Source organism: Populus nigra, chromosome 1 (assembly GCF_951802175.1).
Source record: "Populus nigra chromosome 1, ddPopNigr1.1, whole genome shotgun sequence".
NCBI classification, from domain to species: domain Eukaryota; kingdom Viridiplantae; phylum Streptophyta; class Magnoliopsida; order Malpighiales; family Salicaceae; genus Populus; species Populus nigra.
In genome coordinates this window covers 14,693,321-14,712,831 of record NC_084852.1, presented here as the reverse complement: position 1 = coordinate 14,712,831, position 19,511 = coordinate 14,693,321, and the positions used below count along the sequence as shown (strand labels likewise).

Here is a 19,511-nt window from a genome sequence, read left to right as displayed (position 1 = left end):
TGCTTTTCGCTTAAAAATGTATTAAAATAATATATATTTTTTATTTTTTAAAATTTATTTTTGATATTAGTACATCAAAATGATCTAAAAATATTAAAAAATTAATTTTAATTTTTTTCAAAAACACATTTGTATCACAAGAACTAACTATTACTTGATCTATCTACCATTTTTTTTACATCCTTAATACTTCATCTATTAATAATTAACCCCTTAATATTTAATATTAAATCAATTAATCTATTATCAATTAACCTCTTACCATTTTATCTATTAACAATTAACCTCTAATTTTTAATCTTGAAACCAAGTGTATCATATTGTAAAATTATAATGACCGCATGTCATGTGAAGATTAATAACTAGTTTTTTTATTTGATATTAAAAATATTCTTGAATTAAATGATACGTATAATTAAGATTAAATTCTATTTTGGAAGATTTTAAAAACATACCTCCTGCAACCTCCTCTTCTGTATTCACATGAATTTAATAAATTCTACCAAGGCTAATTTTAAGGTTTATAAATCAGAGAACGAAGGAATTTTTTTAACTACGGGTTCAAGATGAAAACGACGTCACTAGGACCCTGAACGAAACGCGGAATCCCCCGTCGTTTCTGTCATAGCATTTCCTCCGTTTTAACTCTCTCAATCGCGCTCTCTCTCACTGCACAAATGGACTCTTACGCTCCTTTACTCCAGAAAACACGGGTTCCACAACCCTCGCTCCAAAAATTCGCGGTGATTTCAATCTTCTCGAAGCTACGATCCGCGCCGAGTTACCTCGACCCGGATTCCGAACCCGGTAGAGAAGCTATCTCTCAATGCCTCCGCTCCGCTTCTCCATCCGTCGTCGACCAGTCTGTACGCGAGCTCTGTCGCCTCCTATTGGACTCCAGATTGGACCTCTCCCGAACTTTGCTGGAGCTCCAGTCTGCACTCGAAGGGTCCGACGCAAAGTTTGTTGGTTTATTTGTTAAAGCTCTTGGATTTGTCGTTCGGGTCGGGTTTCAAAGGAATCATGGGACGTGGCGTTTTTCTTCTATTGAGAATCACCCCTTTGTTATGGTTTGTTAACTTAATTGGATTTAAAAAGTTCCTAATTTCGAGGATCACATTTTAATGGACTGTATTATTATTATTATTAGTAAAAAATATTTTTGGCTAATTTGAGGTTTATTGTGTTTGATTAAAGTGTAAAATCAATAATTTTGAGTTATGGATTGCAGATTTTGTCATCAAGAACTGAGGTTCAGTCTGAATTGGTTCAGCAAGTCTTACTATTTTTCGGACAGAATAGAAGATCGGGAATGGTGGAAATTTGTGAATTCTTGAGACCCTTTTTGAATTTTTCGATTCTACGCGTGCCCTTTTCGAATTCTTCGTCATCTTTGTTTGCAAGGCAGTTGATATCATCAATGGCTTCGTTTTGTTGTTCTTTCCCTGATGAGGCGATTCCGGTTTTAAAGCTACTGATAGGTTGCCTTAAGCATGCGTCACATAAGAATTCAGATGTCAGTATGCTTGCTTAGTAATTGTTTCTTTTACCTTTTCTTTTATTCAGATGGAGCTATACTCTCACGTTGCTTAACTGATTGATTTAACTGGAGCATAGATAATAAATTTAACTGGTTCATACTTCAATGCAAGCTCATAACTATTAATTCTAATTTCTTGATGATGTGCAGGAGCTTAAGAACTCATATTATTTTCTGGAATCCATAGTTGATGCATATACGGTCGTTTTGAGACACTTGGTTGGAACCGGACTGGTATGCTTCTCAATGCAGCATCAGCATAATCTGTTGTCTCATTTGTGCATTATGGAAGTTTGTTTTTTTTGTGGACAAGGAACTATTATAATTTTGCATGGAGCTTGTCTGCCATAACTTGCTGTTAATTGTTATCTTCTCCCGTTCACAGCTGGTTACCGAGGCTCAACTGTTTGGTGTGGAACTGTCAGATGCTATTCTTTCATTATTGACGTGTCATCACCGGCATGCTGGTAGTAGTGAACCAATTGTTGAACTAGTGAAGCGGCTGTTTGTTGCCCAGAAAAATCTTTCTTTGCAATATATGCCTGAAATATCATCAACACTGCTATCCTTATTTGTTGTCCTGATTCAATCTGATCTTGAATACGAACAACTCTCTTTATTGAAACTCCTGAACTTCCTTTTAAAATGGAAAAGTGAAAAGGGTATGTTTCCTAACTCTCATTTTGCTGGCATGAATTAATGATTGGCTACCTATTACAAGCCCATTAGTTAAATCGTAATCTTCTTGTGCAAGCTTCTTGGTTAATTGGAAATTGTTCTTATGCAATTTCTGTATTTATGATGTTACACAATATAGTATTCTCTTAATACTTTTGGATGCCATATAATCATTTAAGTTGCCTTAGAGTTATCTGTCTATTAAAATTTTTATGCAAGGCTTCTCCTTTCATCTTCAGTTAGTTTGCAGCCTTGTTTTGTGCAATGTTTCCTTTGCATTTTGTGTTTTGCATCATTAAGAATGACTGGTTTCACTGCAATTATTAGTTAGAAAATGAAAACTCACTGTTTGACATTGTCTTAATCTCACTTCCAAGCCTTTTTCAGGCACTTGATTCTACTTCAATGTTCTTATCATTGTGTATAGTTGCCTTTTTTCATCCACTGTTAACCTTCTTGCAATATAAGGTAACTTATTTATTTATTTTTCAGAATATGAGGTCGATAGAGTCAAATGTGCTATGAGCGAAGAACTTTTGTTCACATTTCCTGTCATCAACCTATTATCATCTACATCTAGATCTATTAAAGGAGAAGCAGCAGAATTGCTTGTGACGCTGGAAAAGGTCCTAGTAGAACTGTCAAAAGCACCAAAGGCTGGACTAGCCAAAGAAGGGGGATTCCCCCCTATCAGCTCTCTAGGATCCATTGCTTATAGGCTTTTGCGATGCTTGTGGTTTCAGGTTCAATATTACTCTGATTATTATGTTAAGAGTGGGGAATTTTTGTTTGTTTAATACTTGTTGCAATTGTAATTATTGGGATATGGTTTGTGTTTTTCATTTGTTGTTCTCACCCCTAACCTGGAAAAGAGAAGGAAAGACAATATTGTTCTTTGCTGGGTTCCATTTCATACTTTTGTTCTCAAATGAGAAAAATATGATAGTCCTATTAACAAGCTCATTTAAGATGCCATTATGCTTTATGTAGGAGAGGAAGAGGATAAGGCAGTAATGTTGGGACTCTAGAAGTGCCATTTTTGCATCAGATAAAGTAGAATGGTGCAATAGTATTCATGTGGTCCATTTAGTTGAAGTCAAGGTTTAGTGTGTCAAGTTGTTGGAATGGTTCTATTTTGACTAGCATATGATGATTGAGGTCTTGTAAGATTCTGTCTGTTCTGTTTTCCAGGACCAGTTTTTACTGCCCACTTCCTTCCTGAATTTTGCTTCCAGTGGCAAAACGGATGTCAAAGTAATGCACCAGAAACCGAGACATTGGGCTTCTCAGTTAAGAGAATACATTTTGTCGATTGTAGACAGAAGAAAATCCTCCCTATCTGTTTCTCAGTCTCAAGAACGTTTCACAAGGGGTAAGATAGAATAGCACCAATGAATTATGTTTGGTTCATTCTTCATGGTATCCTATTGTTTCAGAAAAATTGCTTTAAAATTGTTGTGCTTTAATATCATGTTCACTTTATATCCACACTTTTTTATCTTGCAGAACTGCCCCCTTTACTCGGTGCCATTACTGGTGTTTTGGTGATGCACCGGTCATTTGGAGATACGGCAATTGATTTGCTGGGTGCTATTGGCATTGTGGACCCCAAACAGGGAGTGCCACTGCTGCTAGCAATTCTATTTTATAGTAACATCTTCACCAGTAAAGACATTAGTTTCCAGAATATGTTGGTGAGTTTTTCTTTTCTTACCTTGCTTCACGTCTAATTTTAGTTGATACAAGAGTGTATCCAGCTCTCCCTTTGATGTCTTTCACAGTAAGATTTTTGATTCTTGCAGCCAAAACTTCTGGCATTACTTCCATCACTCGCTTCACATTCTGTGATGATTCCCCTCATAATTCAGACAATCTTGCCGATGCTTCAGAAAGATGGAAAACCGTATGTTCTCTACAACTCATGATGTTTGTATTTTCTCTTATCCATCCTTTTTTAGTGCATTTTTTGTTTTTAAAGAATTTCATTGAGCTGTCCTAGTGATATTGTGTATTGTGGTGATCATAGCTATGCCATGAAGGGATGGGAGATATATGCTATGGACAATTATAACATTTTTTCTCAGGTGGAACAGGATAGTGAGAAAGGGTAGAAACAATAGCCATGTCCATAGTTGTCCTCGAATATATAGGACATGCCAGCTTGAATTGTCATTTTAGTGTGGTTCACATTAGCCCATTGATTTGGTATTAATATGTTCTAACGGTTCTAATAGGCTTGTTTTCCTTTCTGAAACATGTATTGCTTCTCTTATGGTTGACTGATTTTGCAAATAATGTGACCATGGACACTTGTGATGAGCAACCCACCATCATAGGATGACCTGATAATTAAACTGACTTTATAATTAAAATTTTCACCAAGTGCCTAAATTGGATAACACATACAATAAGTTCGGTATAATTGCATGCTCCAAATTTTCTACACCCATACAAGGCAGTGGGTATGAGAAAAACCTGATGAGTTTTCCCAGATAACTAACCATTTGGTACCTGATGGCTTGCCTGACCAATTGTGGGGTTCTATTTTTTTGCTCAGTTGGCTGTTTGAAGAGTCGTAATAGGATCTATTACGTTGGGACTTTACGTAGCAAGTGGTTTCTTTTTTTGCCTGTCTAATAATTTTCTTTCGGTACTTTTAAATGCCAATGGTCTTGAACTACTTTCATTCCTCTGAATTGCACTTGATGCATGCTAAATTCCAACCTATGCTATATGCCTAAATCTGGTAGTTGAGTCAGTGTCTGACTCTATTGAAATTCGTTTGTCTTACTAGTGTTTATTTGGCTCAATCATCCAATTCTAACTGTCCTAGACACCATTTGTTGTGCTCATTCAGTGGGTAATAGTGAGTAATCATGTCTCTAGACAGCTTAACAGATTTCATGGGCACTCAGCATGAATGGGTGTATGAATAGTGAAGTTGCTGTCATTGATATGATGAGAACCGCAATAGAATGCTTAAACACATATTTAATCTTCCAACTTTTCATTTGGGGATGTTTCATTCTTATACTTTTATGATGGCTGCAAGTGTCCAAACTCATTTTGTTCCCCTTGTGTTGTTACTGAGCCAAAACTCTGTCACTAGAAATGTTGATCTGTCAACATTAATTATTAGTTAATAAGCCGTTCAGTTTGGCTGACCGAATTACCAGGTGCATGAAGTTGACAGAGACCACATGGCAAACTTGTGATCCCTCTTTAAAAGTAAAAAAAGGGACAAAGTGTTGATAAGCATTCCAGCTCAACAAATGGACAAAAATGTTCTCTAAGCCCATTTGAATGCTCTATCCAAATCATGCAAAGCAGAAAATAGTTTGATTCTATCTTCCTCAAATTTCCAATCCCACCTGTTTACAATAAAAGCTTTTCATGGTAGAATCCTAGACCAACAACAAAAATAAAACAATCCACATCCTCAAAGAAGCAACTGAAATTGTATGTGAAATTATCAGCAATTCAAGCAAAGAACTTAAGCTATCCACATTGTGGCTGCTAAAGATGAAGTATCAGAGGAAAATTAAAATCCTTATTTTTTTTAACAGAATATCAAATCTAATATAGTAACAGAACTAAGAGAAACAAAATTTCGAAGATTTTACCAAAAGAGAGAAGGAAAAAACAAAAATAAAAAACTATATCCTAAACATGTATTGTGGGTTTTGATGTTCAAGAACTGAATGGGCCCAAGCTTGATTTATGCTTCACAACTGCAAATTGAGGTGTTTGCTGAGTTAGAGGCAAGCAGTGTTGGTGAACTCATTGGTGTAGTCATTGGTGCTGGCATGGTTGATGTATTTCTTTTAGGCTTTGGTGGTTTGGGCATAGTAGATTCCCAGGAAAGCTGTTGATTTTCCAAGAAAGTTGGAATTTGAACAGATATATGAAAGACATTATAGTCAAGATGCCATCTGTATGTGACTCTAACTGAAACTTGTTGGTTATGGTCAATAGTTAGTCTTCAACTTTCTTGGTTTATAGTTGGACTCTGGTGAATGGCATCCACCAAGAAAAATTCAGGGACCTAATAAATGCAAATGAAGCATAAGATTGAAACTGCCAATTCTAATAGTTCATGGATGAAATATGCAATTAAACCTTTAAAGTCTTATCATTTACTGGTGACCTCTAAAACTTTTTTAACTTGTTACATAATCTTAGCTGTCCTTTCTTCATATCTGTATTTTTTTAACTACAACCTACGTGTCATATTCAGTGTATTGTATGCCACCGGCGCTCGTTTGCTTTGTCAGACCTGGGCAATCAATGACCGTGCCTTTGGGAGTTTGCAAGTAAGATTCTTCTGCTTCCACTCTGCTGAATTGCAAATAACCATTCATTTTAATTGTTTAGGAAAGCAGAAACAAACATACAACAAAAATTTGAAATAATCAATGAAGTTGAGATGTGCAGAACTGTTTGATAGAAGAAAGTTTGAAAAATTCTTTTTTGATCCCAGTAAAGATTGTTTAATATGTGTTCGTGTAATGCAATTAGATGCAAATTCTGTTCCATTTGGAGGCCTGTGTGCAAAGAATGGTGAGGACGAAGTGGGACTAGCATGTTGCTCAAAAAGAGAAGATAATTTCTATTTATTTGTGTCAAAATTAATATAGCCATTCGGTCTCATTATCTAGGACCTGAGAAAGGATTCTGGAAGGAGGGGAGGGAAGAAAGGAGAGGGAGGGAGGAAGAAAAAGGGGGAGATGAATCTTTGAAGAATGGCAGTAGACAGAGAACAATTCTAATTTTATTATCAATTCAACAAGAAACCCTAAACCAAGAAAGATATGCTTTTTGTAAAGAATTAAACTGTGGAACCATAAAAGAAAACGGGAATTGGAATAAAATTTCTAACCAAAAAAGTTATAGTTAATATTAGTTATTATAATAACATAAAACAAGTAGATTCACTAAATGAGAAACATTTGAAGTAAAATAAAATCCCTAATTTTCCCAAGATTAGTGATTTTAGGTAAAAACTCAAACTGCAACACCATTCTCCCTTTGTTAGAAAAAACTCAACCTTGTGTTTCAAAGTGTTGTAGTGGTAAGAATCTGCATTTTCTATGCTTCCTCCATAACTTGAAGTTGCACTCCTGGCCTTGATACATGCATTTTTACATGCCTTCAACTTCACCATTCAAGGTTTTTTTTTTCTTTTTTGGAATGATGAATTAATTTCTTGAACATCCTGTCTACTTGAATAATGAAGTACAGTTTTTAAACATGTTGTCCACATTCTGCCTGTAAAAAATCTACTACTGGAACTTTTCGTTATTCTGCAATTCTTAGGCCATGTTTGTTTTCCGGAATTCATTTTCCGGGAAACCACTTTCCAAACTTTCCTGTGTTTGTTTTCCATTAGAAAAGTTGGTCAATGGAAAACACTTTCCGGTCAACGGAAAACACTTTTTGGTCAACGGAAACACTTTTCGGTCAACGGAAAACACTTTCCAGTCAAAGAAAAATTTGATTTGGTTTCTAGGAAAGTGTTTTTCCTTTTGGCTGTGTTTGTTTTCCGGAAAGTGGTTTCCGGGAAACGACTTTCCAAACTTTCATGTGTTTGTTTGCCATTGAAAAAGTTGGTCAACGGAAAACACTTTCCAGTCAAAGGAAAATTTGGCTTAGTTTTCAGGAAAGTGTTTTCCTGAAAAATTTAGGCGGAAAACACTTTCCGGAAGTTGTGAAAAATTTAGAAATGTCATTATTTGCTGATTATATGAAATTTGATCCTCAAACTTTTGATTGCTATATATAATTTGTTTTGAATATTTATTTTTCAATTTCATCTCTTAAAATTTAATTTTTATATTAATTTTGGTCCTTATTTTTATAATTGCTATTTGCTTTTTCCTTATCATTTTTTTATTGAAATTTTTTATCTATCAAATATGGTCCTCATTCTTTTGATTTTTACTTATTTTATTTGAAATAATTTATGAAATGTTCATTATTATTATTTTAATTTCTTCACCTTTCATTTTTTTTTTAATTTTTTAGATTTGATCTCTATTATTTTGATTATTATTTATTTTATTTGAGATAATTTATGAAATTATATTTTTTTTCAATTTCATTCTCATTCAACTTTTTAATTTGTAAGATTTGTTTCTCATTATTTTAATAAACTTGAAAAAATAAAACATTAATAAGTTATTTTCCAGCTCATTTTCCATAACATAACCAAACACTGGAAAGTGTTTTCCAACTTATTTTCCATTACACTACCAAACATCGGAAAATACTTTCCCGGAATTCACTTTCCCGGAATTTACTTTCCAAAAGGAAACTACTTTCTTGCAAACAAATGGGGCCTTAGTTTCTTAGTTGCTGCTATTTCTTATCATGGAATGATGGAACTAGTGTTTCTTCTACTGCTTTTGTTTTGAGCTTGTTAACACAAACTTGAAGTATAGTGATTGCCTGGTCTAAAGATTCTTGGATGTTGTTAAGTGTAGTTACAGACTTCAGGAGACATTTTTTGATCTAAAGCTTCATAGAGCTCCTTCTCACAATTTCTTGGATTTTATCCGCTCCTTTTGTCCTGAAGAAGGGTGGATGACTGTTTAGAATGTTCATGATTGATGAAACTCAGTCACTAAAACTGAATGGCCATTGTACAACAATTATTGTGAATAGTGCTGCCATAAAGAAAAGATTTTGGCTGAAATGGCACTTCAGCCTTTGTCAATACTGAAGATGAATAAAGGCTATTCAAACAGGAAATATAACAAAATAAAATTTATAACTAATACTAAATGTCATGATAACCTCAAATGTCTAGACTCCCTAAAGAAGTACCAAGTACGAACTAAAATATCTAATTTTCTATGGTAAATTAACAGAAGTCATTCATCCATGCTAAACAGATTTTCCTGTCCATGAGTTTGTTTCATTCTCAAATTCTATTTCTATATTACTATGCTGTGATACTAACGTGCTAGTTGACTTTTAGGCAATATTGCTTCCGAAGGGGCTCACTGAATTCAAGCATGAGAGAAACATCTTAATAAGTTTGGCTGCCTCCATTCGGGACATTTGCAGAAAGAACCCTGATAGGGGGGTGGATCTTATCTTATCTGTTTCGGTATGTGTGAAGCCATAGCTGCTCTATTTTCTAATGTCCTGAGTTTACACAATTTAATAGGGTCTCATTCCTCTGAACTAACAGGCTTGCATTGAGAGCCAAGATCATATTATTAAAGCTCTTGGATTTCAGAGCCTTGCACATCTATGTGAAGCTGATGTAATTGGTAAACCTCCTCCTGCTTTAAAATCCAATCCTTTTCCTTTTCCAATTTATATCTTAAACATTTCTAGGTTTGAAAATGTTGCTTTTGCCTCTTCCGTTATGTCTGAAAAATTGCATCATATTTCTTGAGAACATTCTGTATGCTTTTTATCCAAATTTGTCTTGCAAGTTCAAATATGTAATGGCGTACTCATTTTGATTTCTAGTTATCTGATGGTCAAGACCATCATAAATGATGACATGTAATTGCTAGAATTTAATGTCAAGGTTTTAGAAGCTTTGGCCAGAATGGAGGTGCCTTATGCTTGCTTAGTGAGCCTGCAGCTCCTCTGCAGAAAGTTTAGGAACGACCCCTGAGATTCTTTATCTCCAAGTTTTAACTCTTAATAAGATGGATTTTTATCCACCCTTCTTTTTGTTTCCCACCTCTTCTATTTTTTACTGGACAGATATTGTCAATTTCATTTATTATGATTATCAACTAATGCTGTAGATTTTTGTATTAGTATCCTTACCTTGACTGCAGTGGTAGTTGTTATTTCAGAACATATTTGAGCATTTCTATAAAGTCATAGTTTGAATGATATGGTGTTTTTGGAAAAATGCTAACTCCATGCTTGTATGAGGCCTGAAAATTTGAATGCTAAGTTTAACCACAAATACTTCAATTATTGTCAGCAGGATAATGTGTGTTTTCTTACCCATATATTTCAATTGTATGTCTTCCAGCGATTATGTTCATGATAAGTTAAAATTGCACTAATTATCATTATGTTATGTTCTGAACTACAGTTGAATAAATTTTCTTTTTAGATTTTTATACTGCCTGGGATGTCATTGGTAAGCATGCGGTAGACTACACCACAGACCCGGCTCTTGCACAAAGGTAAGCACGTGCTGGTTTTGATTGCTATTTAAATTTGTGCCTCCATTTTGCAATCCTGATTATATAACCAATATAGATCATACCAAAAGAAAGGTGAGACTAGGTAACTTTAGATTGCTAAAGGATTGCCTACCTTTAGTTGTCCAGGCATCGTATCCTTTTGTAAAGGGGGACATTTTACCCTGGTCAGGAGGCAGTATTACCCATTGGTTAAATAAGAACCTTTCTCAACATTTTTCTTCCTGTTTGGAAAATTGCACCGTAAAACATTCCCCATTTGTTCTCCTTGTTTTAATTTATATTGCTCCTTTTTTTCTCATTAACTTTAGGGAAACAGTAATCCGTTTTGTTGATTTACCTTGAGGACAACATTCTTAGTTGCGCCTGATATTTCTGTCAAATCTTTGTACCTAATCCAGTTAGCCGTAACTTTTTCATCCTTTCTTTCAATTGATATATTAATATATACCAAATGACTTCTTGCCATTGGCAGCATATGCCTCCTTCTGAGATGGGGTGCAATGGATGCTGAAGCATATTCAGAAGCTTCAAGGAATGTCTTGCAAATTTTATGGGGTATTGGAACTGCTGTACATGTCAGTCATGCACTTGAGTGGGCAAGGGCAAGGATCTTTGCCTTTGAGGCCCTGAGCCAATATGAGGTAAATTGTGTGAGATGCTTATTATTGAAAGTTATATAAAATCGTTGGAAAATTTTGTTGTTTTCAAAATCTTCTGTCTTGATAATTTTACTTTGACAAAATGTACTATAATTAGTCCCGGTACTCATCTATTTTGCTGCTAACCATGTTTGGTTTCTTGCATCCTCACATCATATGCTCCAGTTAAAACAGATTCTCTGAATGACTTTATGCTTTACTAGGTTACACATATACAAATAGGAATTCCAGATTTTAAGACAGTGAACACGGATTTGCTTTTATGTGAGACGAATCTTGATGTGCTCACGGCTATGGAAGGATTTCAAGTCAAGATCATAACTCATGAACATGTGTAAAGAACACATCCACTTTTCTCCTTCACTTGCTGAAAACCATAAGATATTGAAGCTTGATACTTTGGTTATATTTGCTCCAGGAATCGTCGAAGGTTGGTGAAGGAGAAAAAAATTGCTGGAAGTAAGATTGAGAAGTTGCTAAATGTATTTCCACAGGTTCTCGTCTCAGGTATTATATGCAATTGGGTTCTGATGTAGATCATGCTGCTTTCCATGTGAGTTTTGGTTTATTGTCTTTAATCCTCAACCCCCTCTGTCCAAAGCATTTTATGGCATCATGACAACTCAAGTGATTGCGAGAAGTTTATTGTCTGCCCTTGTTACAGGTCCTGATGCAGAATAAGTGGGAAAAAGAGTTGAAAGATATTGAGTGGACTTTGGAAATGAAAAAGAAAAGGAAAATGAGATGAGAGGAATAATACAATGTAAAACCTCTAGTAGAGAAGCAATATATGAGGTGAATAATACAGTAAAATATAGAAAAATGAAGTATTAGATTCATCATAGATGGATAATAGTGTTTGACAAATACAGGAATCTAGCAGACAAGGGTGGGAAAAGGAAAAAGAAAGTAAAATATAGAAAAATGATGTATTAGATTCATCATAGATGGATAATATTGTTTGACAAATACAGGCATCTAGCTGACAAGGGTGGTTGCCCTTTCTTAAAGGTGACCACTGCAAACTTTCTTGATGCGGTACAATATGAAGGGTGTTTTCTTAGTCACTTTAAACTTTCACTAATGGTGTAATTTTGTCATATCTGAGAAGGTTCTAGTTATAAGGTCTGAAATGTCTTTTTTTTTTGCTATTATCTGGATTGTTATGTAGTTTTATTCATTAAGGTTTTATTTTTTATTTGGTTATGACTCTTTAGGACTGACTTCATGTTACATTTGTTGTAAACTTTGAGAGGGCCATTTGGTGAATGAAAAGGAGTCTTGAAAAGTCTTTTTGTGTTTGTTTGTTTGGATTTCAAGAGCTCTAGTTTCTTGTCCATCTAAGATGGTTTAGCCTATTGAATGCTAGGTTATCTACTTCGCCTCCTCATTTTATGTCGAGTTGTCTTGGAGTCTGTTCATTTCTTATGTGTGACCTGTACAGTAAATCAAATGAGCAATACATTTGCAGGGATAAAAGGTAGTGCTGGGCAGTTACCTGGGGCAGCTCTGTTATGCCTTTCCTTTACCCCTAAAGATGTGAACAGCCAATGCTTGTCAAGAGTAAGAAATAATATGTTGAGTTCTTTTCTTGAGAATTTACTATGATATTTAAATCTATGTTACTTTCTCTCCCAGGTATCTGTAGATTTCCATGCTGGATATGAGAGTGCCCTGGTGGAAATAGCTGCTTCTCTTCAATTATCAAGAAATATTTTCACTGCACTTCTTTCATTGCAATCTTGGAAGTCCTTCATGCGGCGTTGGATAAGGGCAAATATTTCATGCCTTGATGCTAAAGCACCATCTGTTTCATTAGATAAAACTTCTAAAGCTGCTACCGATATCCTGAAGGTTCACCTTTTCCTCTTCTAGCATTTGTACCATAATATTTTATCTGCAGCAATTTTAAACAGATTCATGCCATGTGTAATGCTCTTCTACTGCATTATTTTCTTGCAGCGTGTGATGCGACTTGCTGAAGAGTCTATCCCAAGTTCTGCTGAAAATATTGCTCTGGCTATTGGTGCACTCTGTGTGGTAAGAGATTGCTCTATAAATCTCATTCCAGATTTCACAATCTAACTACTTACTGATGTCTTTACTTTGTTCGGTGCTTGGGATCATTGTACCAATCATAAGATCAATTTTATATGCATATCCATGATATTTATGAGATGCAATGTAGAGACTGTGGATTCAAATTTCAGCCCAGGCCGGCATTAATGTGGGAAACAGACTGATATTGAAAAAAAAGGAAAATGAAAATGCCATCCAGGGCATCTGAACTGCAAATTTCCCTTAACCAAGTTATGAGGCTGGGTGAAAGTTTGGTGGTCAGTTAATTGGTTTCAGGTCCTGGCACAATCCTGCTATTTCATCTTATTCTATTAAAGGCCTCTTAACCAGTCATTCTGATTTTTGAGTAATGGTTTGGTTTTTTATTAAATAGAAATGCACTACCATTCACATTTAAACTTCTTGATTTACATGCTTTGTCAGTTAAATGGTTGGTTTTGCTGGCTACTGTCAGGTGTTGGCTCCATCTACCCATACTGTCAAATCAACTGCTTCAAAGTTTCTGCTAAAGTGGTTGTTCCAGAATGAGCATGATCATCGCCAATGGTCAGCCGCAATATCTCTTGGATTGGTTTCAAGTTGTCTTCATGTAACTGATCACAAACAGAAATTTGAGAATATCACTGGACTTATAAAGGTATGAAGATCTGTGGTTTGGAACTGTGAACATTTTATTCCAGTCCATCTTGAAAAAGCTTTCAAAATGAGTGTATTTGTACACATAGGGTGTTTTTTGGTGTCACTAACAGAGGGATTAATGAAGTATACTTCAGAAAATTATTATGAAAGGGATCAACTTAGATTCTTTTGCAAAGGATTGTACAAGTTATATGGCATTTGTTATAAGACAGTGCATGCTTTCAGGTTTTGCATGGCAGCAAAAGCATCCTCGTAAAAGGAGCTTGTGGGCTTGGCTTGGGCTTTGCATGCCAAGACCTTCTTACCAGGTTTGAAGCTGCTGATAATGTTGATTTGGATAAAGAAAAGTACAAGGCACAGGAGGTTGACTTATTAGGGAAGATTCTTAGGACATTACTTCTGATGACAAGCCAGCTCAGTAATGCTTCATATGATATTCTAGAAAGTCTTCCTCCATTTTTCGGCATGGGTGCTAATGATATGGAAATCAATTTGACATCTGACCAGTTGCTTGAGAAGTGTGATGACTTGGAGGAAGATCCTTGGGGTGTTGCTGGTCTTGTCCTTGGCTTGGGGATCTCTTTCAGTGCAATATATAGAGCTGGGGCACATGATGCTATGCTGAAGATAAAGGACTTGATTATATCATGGATCCCACATGTAAACTCTCTAGTAACGAACTCATCTTTTTCCAGTGAAGGAAGGGAGAAAGCTTTATCAGTAGGATCCTGTCTTGCACTTCCCAGTGTTGTGGCATTCTGCCGGAGAGTGGAAATGATCAGTGATAATGAGCTGGATCAACTATTAAAGGGCTATCATGAGCTCATATCTGAGTTATTATCTGTTAAAAAATCTGGTACTTTCCATCAGAGCTTGATGTTGGCATCATGCATTGGTGCCGGAAGTCTTATCGCTTGCATTTTGAATGAAGGTGTGCACCCTCTTGAAGCTGAATTTGTAAAAGGTTTACTGGAGATGTTTAGAAAATGCTACTGTAGTTCTTTCCCACCTATCATCCATTTGGGTGGGATGCTTGGAGTTGTTAATGCAATGGGAGCTGGTGCAGGGATTTTGGTTCATGCCCATCACTTCTCAGCCTCAATCAAGACTGCTTGTGAACAAAAGGTTCTTTCTTATATTCTGTGTTTTTGTTAGAGTTACCCTCACAAAAATAGGGGTTTATGTTTTGAACACCTTTCTTTGTTTTGGTTAACAGGAATCTTCTCATATTTTGGGCCCTTTACTTTCAAGCCCTTTTTGTGAGCCACATTTGACAACATTGGTGCAAGAGATATTTCTCATTGCGCAAAATTCTGATGATCTTAAAATGCAACAAAATGCAGCTTGGGCCGTTTCATTCCTTCGAAATGGTTTGTGGTCAAAGGAACTTCTAAATGCTGAAAGCAATGATCAGACTGATGTTGTTGATAGCAAAACAATTTCTCACAATTTTCCTGAGGACAATTTAGTTATGAAGCTGACTATATGGTTAATGCATCTAAATAACTCTGGGGTAGGTTCTGTCTAAACGTTCCAGGTTACATGTTTATTGTAGTAATTTTATTCCTTTGTGGCTATCTTATCTAATATGAGCTGTGATTTGTTTCATCTTCTCTCTTGCTAAACATGAATGTATGTATAGCTCTTTTAGTGAGAATGCATGCCTGAGATAAACATGGGGTTTATGCTGTATGTGTGTGTGAACACATCATGTTTATGTCAAAGAACTATCTCAATCCAATAGCTTAAGCTATTAAATGAGGTTTCATGATATGATTTATATAATTCTTTAACACACCCCCTTAAGTGAAACCCTTTTGAACTTGAAATTTGCACAAGCCTACGCTAACTTGTGGTTAATTTTTATCAAATAAAATGAGAAGGTGAAATTCGAACTCGTGATCGCTTAGTCAGCAAGACTCTGATACCATTTCAAAGAACCATTTTAGTTGAATAGTTTAAGCTATTAAGTGAGGTTTCAAGATATGATTTATATAATTCTCTAATAGTTTATACCTTAAGGTGTGTCTATAAGCATGTTTCTTGTAGTCTCTTTGTTGGTGATGAATGCTAAAACCAATTCTTAGATTATATGTGTTTGCTCGTGTGCACATATGTATTTATGTATGTGTGTAAGTAAATATCTTATTCACATTTTATTAAATTGGAATGCACTTAGCTAGTTGAGCTTGCTATGTGGACGGATAAAGGTAAATGAAGGAGAGGGAAGTTTTCCACAGTGGCCCATGTTTTCTTGATGGATGCACTAGTGTGTTGTGCTGGTATGCAAGCTATGATGGAGGATCCCCTAAGGATTTTTTATTGTTTTATATTTGGAAGAAAATGCATTAATACTAGTTGGATATTAGGTATTTGTTTTCATATAGTTATTTAAAAGGTTGTTAGGATTTCTTTGGTGTCCTTATATAAAGAATACAATATTATGTCTGGAGACCGCTTTGGATGTTATTTAAATTAAAGCCTCCCAGCTCACTATTTCTTGATTTCCCCCCTCATCTCTCCTCTCTCTATTTCTCTATCCTTGTTTAGCTTTAGGCTAGAGTGCAATCATTAGAAGGCAATGAATGTTTTCTAGTATATTTTCAGAAAGAACTATGAACTATCACGCATGCTTCTTCTTCTCCCTGTTTATGCTGAAAGATTGTAGCATAATTGAAGTTTTGGCATAAGAAGTACATGGACTCTAGTTCTTTGTGCATGTGTGGATACATTTTCAACTTTGGAATGGAGAGAGAACAATCAACTTTTGTCTGCTTATAACTTTGGGTTCTGCCTCGTATAATGATCTATTCTAGTTTATGCATCAGATGCTGGGAAATCTCTGTTATCACATTGTAGATTTACAACACCAGCATTAGCAAATACATGCAGACTTATTAATGTTTTTGCCTTCTTCCACTACCTACTCGTTAGTCTTATCTTATTGCTTGCATATATTATTTTCTTCAGCTATTTTTTTCTTATTGAGGGATGCTTTTTGTGAATTCTTCTTTCTAATTTCTTGCTGTCTAATTTTCAGGCAGGGGCTATTGCACATGTGGGCACTGTTGTAACAGCTTTAAGATGCCTTTCCCGAGCTCCTAGATTGCCAACAGTGGATTGGGGATTGATCATTAGACGCTGCATGAGATATGAGGCTCAAGTGTCTGAGGTGTTGTTGCCAGATTCAGCTCTTAAGAGGGGAGCCCTTCGGGAGGAATGCGTACAATTCTCAATAGCTCATGCGAATCAATTTGATCCCCTCCTGACTTTCCTTGACGAGCTATCTGATTTGACTAGGTTCAGGACACTAGAGCTGAATCTACAGTCATGTCTGCTCTTTCATCTTGCAGGCCTTAATAAAGTATTCTCAGGTTCCAGGCTAGAGAAACTGCTTGATGATATTGCTGAATACTTTTGCTCAGATATTTTATACCAAGGGTATAGCTCTGATCAGAAGAGCTCATTGAGAATCTCATGCTGGGTGGGTCTCTATCAGTGTCTAGAAGAAGCTGTCCTTAGCTCTGTAGAGTACATATCAAACCTTGAAAAGTGCATAGAGGTGCTGTTTCACTTGTTGCCTGCATCAGAATCTGCTGCCTTCACAGGAGTGGATCTGCCAAACGCTGCAGAGGAATGGCGTGTGGCAGTTCAATGCTTGGCAAAGGCTCAAGGGGATTGGTTATTGGATTTCCTGCAGGTAAACATGGTCAATCATCTCTCTATGGAGCATTTCTTTTCAGAAAATTCTTGTCTTCGTTTCTGCTTTGTGGATATTTAGGTCATATGCTATGAACTTGAATCATATCTACTGATAATTTTTTTTAAGAGCATCAAGTTTCTACTGATAATCATATTTAGTACCATGGTGAGTACTCTTTGGAACTCTTTCATGTATATCTATATTCAACAACTTAATTGGTTTGTAAATACTGAGCTGAACCCAAAATGGTTCAAAACATTATTTAGTCTTGTAGAGTTTATGTAGGAGCATTTGAATTTCCATTATGTTCTATTCTCAGAAAATTATGTTGCAATGTTTGCTTTGCAGGTTCCATTAGGGGATCTTGTGCAAGGAGGTAGCCAGTCAAATGAAGTCCTAAAGAAGATTCTAGCGAAAGTGAAGCTAGTTAGGATGGGTTCCATCCCATTAACCGAGCTTGGAAGATTAAAAGCTTATATGCTGAACTCTAAATCAAAGGGTTAGTTACTTTACTTGGAAAGAGCATGGTAGTTGAATAACTTTGAGCTTGTCTAATTCTAAATATTGCTAATGTTGTTTCCATGATGCCAATTTGGATTCAATTTGCTGCATGTTTTGGTGGTTCTTGCCTAGGAATTTCTTGCTTAGAATTGGTTTAATGCACCTCTTTTCAACAATACAGATATTTGGAATTTGCATGCTGAAGTGGTAGCAGCTTTGCAATATGCAGATGGTAGTGTCAAAAGACAGTGGCTTGTTGATGCAGTGGAGATTAGTTGTGTCTCGAGCTATCCTTCCATAGTAAGCTTTTTTTTACACAATCAAAATGCATTGGTGACTGGTTCCCATTTCCCAACTCAAGGCACCGGCATGGTAGCTATAGTCTAAGGAAATATGGAATAGTAACCCTGTATGTCTTTGGAGGATAGTTTTTTTACCTGCAGTCAGGGGGGGAGGGTGGTGGTGGTATAGCTGATCTGTGCAAGTAGTCTGGCTAGTGTTACTTGTATGTAAATGCAGCCTTGAAAAATCCATCCCTCATTGGCAGTTGATATGATCCGCTTCCGCTTCCATTCTTGTGTACATGTTTTTAAGAAGTTCAGCTCTTTATAATTCGAACCTTTTCAAAATGCATCTGTGTAGAAATTAGTGATTCCCATGCGTTGTTTTCTGCCATTGTGTCATCTGAATCACAAGGGGCAAAGGAACCTGTATTATTTCTCACCTATAAAGTCCTTTGTTTTTGTTTTTAATTCTTCTTTGTGATAATGCTTTTGAATAAAGGGTCTTTACATTTCTTCTGCAGGCCTTAAAGTTTCTCGGTCTGCTATCTGGTAGCTGTTGCAAATATGGGTCTCTTCTGACTTTGGACCAGTTATCCGTGTTGAGTGATCTACCAGTTACCCTCCCTTCCCTTGTGAACGAACCTAGTTGGGAAGTTGTTGCGGAATCCATTGTTTCTACCCTTTGGACATCAACCGAACGCATATACTACTTGGTTACTGACAAAGGACCCCCTGACAATACAAATAGCACGCAACCTATTGACGGAAGTGAAAAGGATATTGCCTCCTTTCTATTGCATGTGATGTATCATACCTGTACATGTTTAAAAGAGTATTTGCCTTTGGAGAAGCAGCTTAGGCTTGCCAATATGCTGGTCACTTGAGAGAGGGTCATAGCCTAACTTGCAGTCAATTAGGCTATATGATCATTGCTTGCGGACTCTCTAACTATTCAGTTAGATCGCATTACTATTCCTGCGTGAAGCTTATCTCTAATCGGTTTTCTTTTTCTAACTGGATCTTATTCCACGAGTCCTTTATGTGAGGCTAAAGGGCTGGAATGCACAAGTTTCTGGGTTTCCATCAAAATGGCGACACAAGGGACTCCCCCTTTTCAGGTATCAGTCACCAATAGTTTATATGTAAATATATAGCTTTACTAAATGGTCAGTTGTTTCTAACCTTTATGTAACCTTGATGTCTGTACTCTGTTTAAATAATCTGATTTAAATTGTTCGTGTTCAA

General features: G+C 36.1%; 1 protein-coding gene across 3 annotated transcripts; it reads left to right on the top strand.

Annotated features, from left to right (window-relative positions):
• The first annotated feature begins 643 nt into the window (after positions 1 to 643).
• Positions 644 to 19,511, top strand: LOC133704343 (protein RST1). Of its 3 annotated transcripts, none has more exons than XM_062129166.1 (25): positions 644 to 1,070; positions 1,232 to 1,516; positions 1,691 to 1,774; positions 1,926 to 2,007; positions 2,711 to 2,961; positions 3,410 to 3,590; positions 3,725 to 3,912; positions 4,021 to 4,121; positions 6,456 to 6,531; positions 9,198 to 9,329; positions 9,414 to 9,495; positions 10,308 to 10,380; positions 10,874 to 11,042; positions 11,264 to 11,394; positions 11,479 to 11,567; positions 12,532 to 12,623; positions 12,699 to 12,914; positions 13,023 to 13,100; positions 13,594 to 13,776; positions 14,004 to 14,903; positions 14,995 to 15,291; positions 16,819 to 17,478; positions 17,830 to 17,980; positions 18,164 to 18,282; positions 18,788 to 19,511. In XM_062129166.1, exons 1-25 carry the CDS (start codon positions 678 to 680, stop codon positions 19,148 to 19,150), a joined length of 5,376 nt encoding a protein of 1,791 aa, XP_061985150.1. In that variant the 5' UTR covers positions 644 to 677; the 3' UTR covers positions 19,151 to 19,511. The 3 variants fall into 3 exon arrangements, with proteins under 3 accessions (XP_061985150.1, XP_061985142.1, XP_061985136.1); XM_062129158.1 differs by having other exon boundaries at positions 1,926 to 2,202; positions 18,212 to 18,282; XM_062129152.1 differs by having other exon boundaries at positions 1,926 to 2,202.